General features: G+C 33.5%; 1 protein-coding gene across 1 annotated transcript; it reads left to right on the forward strand.

The window, feature by feature from the left end:
- Positions 1-2,508: 2,508 nt before the first annotated feature.
- Positions 2,509-7,135, forward strand: LOC126892749 (uncharacterized). The gene is made up of 3 exons (XM_050662420.1): positions 2,509-2,771; positions 3,518-5,117; positions 7,094-7,135. Exons 1-3 carry the CDS (start codon positions 2,509-2,511, stop codon positions 7,133-7,135), a joined length of 1,905 nt encoding a protein of 634 aa, XP_050518377.1.
- Positions 7,136-10,944: the final 3,809 nt, after the last annotated feature.

Genomic DNA, 10,944 nt, shown 5'->3' on the forward strand with positions numbered 1-10,944 from the left:
TAATCCTATTCTGTTTTTTCTTGTCTAGTGGTAACTTCACTGATATACTAGGTATACATAAAGTCATGATAAACGTCGATGATAGCATCGAACGTCGACCATTCACCATAGGTTGCTCCATTATTTGCATTAAACCTCCCATCATTTTTTAACTATACCCACACCAATGAACGTCCACTGCTCATAACACACTTCCCATATTATTAGTCACTGTTTAAAAAAAAACACCACGCCAATTTCCATTTGCTGATATTTTATGATTTTAATAAAGGTTGGGTTAGGTTAAGATCATTGATTTATTTTAGTCTGCAATGTCTTTAGTCATCATTTACCATAACGGATAAGTTTTACCTTTTCAATACCAGAAAAATTATCATTTGTTCTTTATTTGTATAAGGGTAGACATATCCGACACATGCAAGTAAGAAAAGTTAACGTAGAATAATATTCATATTTAAAATCGAAGGAGAACTGTCAACCAATTAGTTATATCGTCGGTATACTGCGAAAACCAGGTATATGCCGAAATACCGAAACCGAGAAAAAACGTTTTTAAAGTTTAGTGTTTTATTTTGAATTAAGAGGACAACTTGTGTTTGATATTCGGTATTCTAGTGAAAGATGCATATATCAGAAATGATATTCTATCATTAGTTTGAAAAAGTTAAGACACCTAGCTGATTAAACCTAAATTTAAGATGGAGATGCAGTCACTTACCTGGTTTTACCTGTAAACCTAAATTAATCAGTTACCCTTAAAATATCACATTTATAATAAATATAAAAAACAACAACGTTTTTAAGGGATTAGTCGATAATTATAACATTTAACTGGTTTTCCCTGAAGATTTTATTCAGAGCTGTTTGTAGTTATATGGATATTATTTACATAAATGATAGGCAGTTTTATAGAAAAAACAAATTTATTTTGAACGTGTTATAGACACAAGAAAATAATATTACTATGCGTATTACTCGTCAGATTAGTCACTGAAAGCAGGATCTGACAAGATGCCATTGGCATCGTAAAATACGATACCACCTGTTATATTCCTCCGGTATCACTCCCTTATCTAATAGCCGTAACAAATCTCTGTTTTTTGCTATGCTAGTTGGCGAAGTTTTATCATAAAGTTGCTTAAGTTTTTATCGTAACTCAGCTTGCTTTTTTCTTGTTGACTGCCGTGTAGTATCAATAAGGAAATGAAGCTTGGTGACGCGTCATAATTGAAGTGGATTCTGTTTGTCTCTTCGTTCACGAATTTCATCTTTTTATCTTTAACCACATTATTTTTTCGCCGTTTTGGTCTTTTGTTCGGTTTTTAATTAGAGTGTGTGACAATTTTTTTAAATCATAAAAGTCGTAGTACCTATTTAAAATCTTTACACTTGTATGGTTCTATACATACATATTTTTTTATCACTGACCTTGACATTGTTAGTTTCCCTTGCATTTTGAAAAAAACAGACAAGTAATATGGCATACCATAGAGATACCTGATTTCCAGCGGTTTAGATGCTGCTATGTATATAGAGTCAACTTCCATACAAGAATGTCCCGACTCTAAAAATTTATGTTACGATACTGTCCTCTGCAGGTATAAGAAAATACACTTATTTCACTTGCTTACATATTCTGGGACACATTTTGGTAAGTAGTTGAGTATAATGCTTTCTATTTCAGAACTTCCTCGTCTACCGCTAATTTCTGACCAGGCAAAACAGTAAGCTACATTTGGCAATGCGGTTTCATTTGCACACAAATTGTAGACCCATAATTTTCGGGAAGAATATTATGAATTGTCCAGTTAATCTGGAATCTGTAGTATAGCCTGTATATCGAAAGTGATTGAAACAAAATTCCGTTGTTGATGAGAACTTTTCTTATCATTTCGTTTTTCGAGATTCCATACTTCTTTTTTTTTCTGATGTTGTGTAACTGTTTTCTAAATCCGGTTTCTTAGTTGGATTAGCCATATCATAATATGATAGGGCTATTAAATATCATATTATAAACTAAACATTGATCCTATTTAGGACAAAAAAGCTTAAATTATAGTCGTTAGAAAATATTCTTCGGTATGTAATATAGCTAATACTTTCCGGTTTCTTCAGCTGACAATCATTTATATAAAGTTGATACATTTTCCTGACACTCAAATTTTTGTCCAAATATCTACGCTTCGAACTTTGGCGAATATAATGTGGGACCATGGTTGGAAAGGACTCAATATGAGCCTTCACAATTTTTCGGTTTTCATTGCTTTTTTTATTTGGCAGTATATGCTTTTTATTTGGCCTCTTTTGCCCGTATCTTCATAACAACATAGAATATCAATTTCTCTTACAACATTTTGCATTAACGACGCTGATATACAAAGTGTCTTAAAAAAACTTATCACATACATTGTACCCCTGGACCATTCAAAGAAACATAGTCGATACTATTGATTTTACCAGTCGATATGAATGAGAAATTTTAATAAAATATACATGGCAATTCAAAACATGGCGCCTCAGAAGAACGGTCGTGTTTACGACTCGGAAGTTAAGTGTTGTAAAAAGTGTTATAAAGTTGCACAAAGTGGTCTATTATGTGCGAATTGTGGAACGTTATCCCATAGTGGCTGCCTGAAGCAACTAAAATCGATCAAATATATCGATGATGAGACAGTTATATGCTGTGAGGAGAGTGTGAGGTTAAGTGATCCACCAAACAAAACCTTGGATAGTGAGGCTGACGATGAGGATCCGAGACAAACTGAAATAAGGTACTTAAAGAAAATTATTAATCAGAATGAAACAATAATATCAAATCAACAAATTACGATAAATTTATTGAAGGAACAACTAGATTTATTTAAATATATGCAAATAGCTGATCAGTCGCCATCTACAAAACAAAATACGAATTCAATCAACCATTCAAACAGAGACCCAAATTTTGAACGACCGAAACAGTCTAGCAGTAAAATATATCCAAAAAACGAAAACACTACACCCGCAAAAAATGTTGCTGTAAATGAAAGTCTAGTTGTTGATAAAGAAAGGAGTTCCCCAACAAAAACTCTATTTAAAAATAGTACCAATAAAAATAGACAAGTTGTTTCCTTAATCGAAAATAATAAACAATTATCAGCTGATATTTTAAGAATACAAACGGAGGCAAAATGTTCAGATATCATTAATTTAACAAACGATGAGAATTTGATAAATACTGAGAGTAAAAATTCGGTTCCAGTTCCAAATAATAATGGGCAAGAATGGAAAACTGTTAGGTATAAAAGAAGGAATGGACCTATTGTTATTGGCAATAATGAAAACTCTGAAATCAGTGGCGTCCCAAAATTTAGTCATCTTCATGTTACTAGGGTAAACCAGCATACAACGGCAGATAATCTTAAGAAGATGTTAGAAAAACACTTTCCAGAAGTGATATGTACGTCCTTAACGGCTAAGCATCCCAACATATATTCATCCTTTAAAGTCTCAATTTTTGAACAACATTTTGGTTTAGCGATGGACCCAAAACTATGGCCCGTAGGCTCTTATGTAAGCAGGTTTTTTATGAAGCGTCCAACACATACTCAAATAAAATGAAGGATGAAGAAACGACCGTTAACCCTCCATCAAATTTTCAAAATAACCTAATTCAACAAGGCACGGTAAGCATGTTTCATGTCAATTTACAGTGTATATCAAATAAAGTCGATATGATCAATGCTTTTCTTGCGGATAAAAAGTTCTATGACGTCATATGTTTTTCAGAGCACTGGCAAACTGAAGAAAATCTAAAATTAATTAACATCTCCGGCTTTTCACTAGCTAACTTTTTCTGTAGGGTTGAAAAGAAGCAAGGTGGCGTTGCAATTTATGTAAAAGAAAATCTTATGTATTCTTCTCTTAATCTAAATGAATATAACGTAGAGCAAACTTCAGAGTTTTGTGCAATTTATATACCTTCAATGAGAACCAATGTTTTAACTGTATACAGATCAGGTAATGGTGACTGTGACTTGTTCTTGGTGAATTTTGAGAATGTTATAGCATTCTTACTTAACAAAGCAGACAAACTGATTATACTTGGGGATTTTAATATAAATTTTAAAATTAAATCTGACTCTTCTTATGATATTCAAAATCTGTTAATGTCTTTTGGTCTAGAAATAACGATAAACGATTATACTAGAATCACATCTCAATCCAGTAGTTGCATCGATAACATTATGACTAACTTTTCTGAAAATATCTACAGGGTGGGCGTATTTGAACCTTGTTTCTCTGACCATCGAGCACAATTTATATCTATTGATTCTGATCTTAAAGTTGTTGACACTAATCAATCACTTCAACGGTCTATTACTTCTTCTGGTTTGCAGAAGCTTAAATATGCACTAGCTAGTACAAAGATGGACTTTTTCTATGACACCAATAACGATCCCGATGTCTTGATGTTCTTTTTAACTGAAACTTATAACAACTTAATATTAAAGTTTTTTCCATTAAAAAAAGTACGACAAACTGCTAAAATAACACCCGTGCAATGGTTTAATGACGAATTAAGGTCTTACAGATCTAATCTTTCTCTCATTAAACACATTGCAGATGTCACTAAGGATCCCGATATTTTCAAACTATATAAACAACAAAAATATGAATATAATCGGCAGTTACAAAATGCTAAAAAGTCGGCTTACTCTGGTTTTATTACTAACTCCAATAATAAACCTAGAGACTGCTGGAAAATATTAAACTTCGAAAGAGGCAATACAAGATCCAGTTCGGTACAACCAGATCTATCTCCAGACGAAATAAATCAATTTTTTATTACAATCGCAGAGAATATAATTACATCCCTTCCCACTATTAATAACGATATCCTCTTCAGTTACAGAAACTATCCTTCCCCGAGTAAGTCCTTTTGTTTCCGACCCGTTGTGGAAGATGAGATCTCTCAAATAATTAAATCTCTTAATAATTCCAATTGTAAGGACGTTCACGAAATTAATAGCAAAATTTTAAAAGAAACTTACCAAATAGTTTTAACACCTTTCACTCATCTTATTAACTTAATTTTATCAACTGGAGTATTTCCAGAAGCACTAAAGTACTCAAAGGTACTACCTATCTATAAAAAAGGTGATTCCTCGAAAGCTGACAATTACAGACCCATAAGCATTGTTTCTACATTCGGGAAAGTGATTGAAAAGGTGATCAAACAACAATTATATTCTTATTTTGAGTCTAAAAGTTATTTTAGCAACTCGCAATATGGATTCAGAAGTGCTCGTTCTACTACAAACGCGGTATATAATATTGTGAGCGAGGTGATTGAGGGGCTTGAACGTGGCAATCGCATAGCAATTTCTCTCTGCGATTTGTCGAAGGCTTTTGACTGCGTTTCACATGACATTTTGCTCCACAAATTAAACTATTATGGAATCAGAGGTATCCCTCTTAAGCTTATCTCTTCGTACCTATGTGGTAGACACCAGGCTGTAGTGTCTAAAGGTTATCTCTCCGATTTTCGACCCGTAAAACATGGAGTCCCACAAGGTTCGGTCTTGGGACCTCTTTTATTCATTATATATGTCAACGATTTGCCTCATTTCATATCTCCGTACAAATCAGTACAATTTGCGGATGATACGACATACATAATATCAGGTAATAAAAATGAGGATTTAAAAATGGCTTACGAGGAAGTCTCTGATAAATCTAGCACATGGTTTGCTGCGAACAAACTAAAACTCAATACTGAAAAAACGCAGGACTTGATTATATCTGCAAGTGGTTTACATGGCGATCCAGATGACAAAGACACTGCTAAACTATTAGGAATAACCATAGACAATCGATTGAACTGGTCGGCTCATATTTCACAAGTAAAGGCGAAGCTGTCTAGTTCATTGTTTCTTATTCGTCAACTAGCAAGGGTTGTCAACTTTGAGACATTGAAGGTGACATATTTTTCTTTATTTCACTCACACCTAAGCTATGGATTAATCTTATGGGGCAATTCAACAAATGCTCTTCAAATTTTCAGGATGCAAAAGAAAGCTATCCGGATTTTAGCAGGGGTTAGTTATCTGGAACATTGCCGACCTCTCTTCATCAAATTAAAAATTATGCCGCTACCTACTCTGTTGATATATCAAGTTCTGACTGAAATTCACAGAAAAAGGTCCCATTTAACAAAGCAGTCTGATGTTCACGTTCACAATACGCGATACTCTCACTATTTACGAACAAATCGCTCTAGATTGCGTCTTTCAGATAAAAATTGTCTTAATTATAACTACTACAATATTTTACCAAAAGATATTAAACAGCTAAGCTGTAACAGTTTCAAAAAAGTAATAAAAAGGTATCTGTTGAAACATTGCTTTTATTGCTCGGAAGAATATATGACTCATTGCAGAACATCTACTGAAATGCTTACCGTGACACAAAATATTTTTTGTTAATCTATATTCTTGTTTGTGATACATATTTATAAGTTGTGTTTTATATTTCTGTTTTATATACCTTGTGATTTTATATACCTTGTAATTTTTATATTCCTTATTTTGACTTTGTAATTTTGACTTGCTACAAACAATTTTTTTTTGTAAAGTAGTTAAATAAATCTATCTATCTATCATGTAAAATGTATTAAAGACATTTATCACGTTTTTACTGAATATGGTATACAGCAGTAGAAATATATTGTTGTCCGGCAAAATAATATAATGTGCGCTTACTTGGTTTTACATGAAACAGAACTTTAATTTTGTGGAAGTAAGTAGCGATATAATGTTTTACTTGACAATGAAAAGTTGGTTATGTGTAACTTATTTGTTAATCACACAAATTATCTGCTGACTGGTAAGTCGTACCATTTACTGGGTTTTACCTGTATGTAGAGCGTAAAAAGCTGAGAATTTTGGTATACTTAACTCAGTATTTTAAAATTTGTCATTTACCTGGTTTTCGCAGTATACTGACGATATGGAAGATTCAGAGCTGTTACATATCTTAATTGTCTCAGATGCTTAAATTTACTTAGTAAACTGTACCCTGCCATGACGTGAATACTCTTTTTTTATTTCAGCCACAAGAAGCTCGTTTCAAACGAGTAAAAACTAAAGACTAAAAAAAACAGTTGTAAATATATTTCTGTTTAAAATTCAGATTATTGGTTGGTCTTATGCAGCCTTGATGTCTTAAAAGTTTTAAAAAAGAAAACAAAATATAGTTGATTCTTACTTCTAACACCTGTTTTCTAAAAAATATCACTATGTTCAATAACATAATGATTTCTCCACATGCTAGTTCCAAAAATATTGTCTTTATACAATTAAACTTGAATTAAAATCATTGAAAATAAAATAAAAATAAAATAAAAATTCCATTTTTATTCAGTTGCAATGCGAAGGCAAAACAATCTTATTTTTCACTTAAAATACGGAGAGCAGTCCAGCCCTCTGAATCGACGATTTTCGACTCTTGGAGTCTCATCGGAGAGAACGTAGGCCTGCTTCTCCATACTTTAAGTCAGTGGTTCCCAAAGTGGTCCAGGTGGACCCCCAGGGGTCCACGAGGGACTCAACGGGGGTCTACGTTGGCGCGAAATAAAAATGGGGGTGCACAAGTTGTAATTGGGGGTCCACGAACACTTTATAGTGATTTGGTATTTATTGAAACAAATTTGCATTTTTTTATCGTAAAATATCAATGGGAAAGAATAATGTTTTAATAGTAGGGACTTAAAAATAGCATTAAAATATATTATAACAAGTTATTTTGATTAAAAAGTTTATTTTTAGATTATATAACAAGTTTTTGATGAAATTTAGGCGTAGAAAACTTTAAAATGCCGTTTTTTACATTCTCCTCCATTCCCAAAATACAGGTCTTTCGATTTGACTGAAAATTTGCCCACAGATAACCAAAACACAGGACTTTAAATGTTAAAAGAATTTGTATAGTTTTACAACACAACAGAAATACGTGGAATAATTAGGGATTCCAATGAACTGTCAGTGGTGGCCAGTGGATGGCTAAACTGACATGGCCATAGACATAGATAAGGGGGGTGGTCATCGCGTATCTAATGTTTACATTAAATATTGACAAATTTGTAAAGAATATCCTGTTTGGTTTTGTTTTTTTGTTAATTGTGTAGCGAAATCTGTGAAATTGTGATAGCAAATTAAATATGAAGTGGTTTAATAATTGGATACGCCTATGGATGACAGTTTTGCCATCCAGCAGCCATATTATATCACGTGATTTGGAATGCCTAATTAAAGTGTCAAAAATATAGGCGGCTACTGTAATTAGGTACAATTAACTCGGAAAATATCGGCCCTATGAAAATAATGGTTAAAAAAATTGTAGTAATTTTTGTAAAGACGATTTATTTGGAACAATTTCAATATCTACCATTTTTGTCGAAAAGTTGAAAATGGAGGAGATATTGAACAAAAACCGCTACTCTCAAACCAATCAGGTCTTATGATCGCGCCTGTACCGCATACGTACTACCTGAAATATTGATTTTAGCAAAAAATGAAAAAAATCAAAATTGTATAAAATTTAATTCTTTCCACTTTTGTATAAGTATATTTTTGTTCTAAAACTAATAATAAACGAGATAATTCAATAATTCTGCTCTAACTGTCACTATTTTTGACCCATAACTCGGAAAATATCGACGGCACAAAAAATTTATAATAAAAGAAATTGAAACCATATTTTTAACAATTTCAGTCAAAACAGAATAGAATCTTGCTGGGGTAGCTCGACATGCAAGATCAAATGCTAACCCGACTGGACTATGTAATTTTGACTCAGATATTATTGCATGTAACTTTTCTTATATTGTAAAACTACACAAATTCTTTTAACCACTTAAAGTCCTGTGTTTTGGCTATCTGTGGGCAAATTATTAGCCAAATAAAAGAATATGTATTTTGGAAATGGGGGTAAATGTAAAAACAGTATTTTAATGTTTTCTATACTAAAATTTGATCAAAAACATCTTAAATCAAAAAACTTATTATAATGCCTAATAATCACATTTTTGAGTCCTTCTATTAAAACATTATTTGTTCCATTGATACTTTACGATAAAAAATGCAAATTTGTTTAAATAAATTCCAAATCACTCCGCCACTGCCACGATGAGTAGAATTATATTTTGCTGCAAATTGCTTGCATATGCAATTCTACTGATTGTGATTCCACAATCCTGTGCTTACAATGTGTACCTAAGTCCTGTGCTTGTTACGTACAGCATGTCTTGATGAAGATATTCAGACATACGTTCAACATTTAAATGCGCTGCACGATGACTTCAAAAACAGATTTGAAGATATTTTGATGATGGAAATACCACCACGAGTCATAAATCCATTTGATGAAACGGAAGTGGCGGATGTGGTATTACAAGAGGAACTACTAGAGCTCAGCACCAATGAAGAGCCGAAGGTGCAATTTAAAAAAGGCTATCAAACATTTTGGCTGCAGGCAGAAATACCTGAAAAATATCCTGGGCTTTGGGAAATTGCGAGAAAACTTTTCATAGCGTTTCCCTCGTCATACCTTGTCGAAAAAAGGTTTAGTGTAGTTACAAACCTATTGACAAAAAAAAGGAACACCAACAAAAGGAATCCTAACAAAACTAAAGCCAAATATTGATAATTTTACTGTCAATCCATCAAGTACATCCCTCCCATTAAAACTATGGGGATTTTTTTATCGTTGATTTGCATATTTAAAGTTACGTAACGTTATTAGTGTTTTATTTCAATTCTTTTAAGTCTGTTATCATTATCATTTTAATAAATAGATCGTAAGAAAATATACCTACTATTTTTTCTTTATTTTTATCACTCCGAATTTAGCACTATTTTCGTAGACGAAGAACAGGAGTTAGCGATGCAATTTCCCGAATTGCCACCCTGAAATGGAACTGGGTCGGACACGTCGCCCGAATCAGTGATGCGAGGTGGACGAAGAGATTACTTGAGTGGAGGCCGAGATTAGAAAAAAAAAAGTAGAGGAAGACCACCTACTCATTGGACTGACGATCTCAAGAAAATGTCAAGGAATTGGATGCAAAGTGCTCAAAATAGAGCACAATGGACAAAAATGAGGGAGGCCTATGTCCAGCAGTGGACGCAAAGAGCTGGGTGATGATGAATGATGATTTTAGGGTTGGAGCTCACCCGCGACGCCAATTTCCATCGTTATATCTTCACATTTGGGACGAGTTTTGGGAATATGGTTAAAATGTAGCAGCAGGGGGTCCACCGAAACCAGTAAACTTTTAAAGGGGTCTACGAGAAAAAATAGTTTGGGAACCTCTGCTTTAAGTGATCAACACCGAGAGTTTATCCCACACACCGCAACTGACGTGAATGGACTAGGTGACTAGCGTCATCTGGCAATTGAAAGATGAAGTAGTTTTCAATCCTAATAGCAGTATTATTAATATTTAAAAATATTAAAATATTACTAAAAGATTTTTAAATTGAAAACTTATTGGTCCATTTTCTTCGTAACACCTCCATGGCTTCTAAAATTTGCAAGCCAGATGGATGCTGAAGCGAAGAAGACAAGAGGGAATTCAAAAAACTTACAATTCACGACCCCGTCTGTTGAGCTGGTAAATTCCAACAGAAAATGGACTTAAGTTACTCAAAGAAGTAACGACCAATATAAAAATAAAATAAAAATTCCATTTTTAGTCAGTTGCAATGCGAAGGCAAAACAATCTTATTTTTCACTTAAAATACGGAGAGCAGTCCAGCCCTCTGAATCGACGATTTTCGACTCTTGTTGGAGTCTCATCGGAGAGAACGCAGGCCTGCTTCTCCATACTTTAAGTGATTAACACCGAGAGTTTATCCTAAACACCGCAACTGACGTGAATGGACTAGGTGACTAGCGTCATCT

The sequence above is a fragment of the Diabrotica virgifera genome, chromosome 1 (assembly GCF_917563875.1).
Source record: "Diabrotica virgifera virgifera chromosome 1, PGI_DIABVI_V3a".
NCBI lineage: Eukaryota > Metazoa > Arthropoda > Insecta > Coleoptera > Chrysomelidae > Diabrotica > Diabrotica virgifera.

What these genes read in the sequence shown, in the direction of transcription:
- LOC126892749 (XM_050662420.1), top strand. Translation starts at nt 2,509, where the DNA reads ATGGCGCCTCAGAAGAACGGTCGTGTTTACGACTCGGAAGTTAAGTGT. An exon ending in CCGAGACAAACTGAAATAAG is followed by an intron (nt 2,772 to 3,517) that starts GTACTTAAAGAA and finishes ATTTTGGTTTAG; the next exon opens with CGATGGACCCAAAACTATGG. An exon ending in AAGCACTAAAGTACTCAAAG is followed by an intron (nt 5,118 to 7,093) that starts GTACTACCTATC and finishes TTTTTATTTCAG; the next exon opens with CCACAAGAAGCTCGTTTCAA.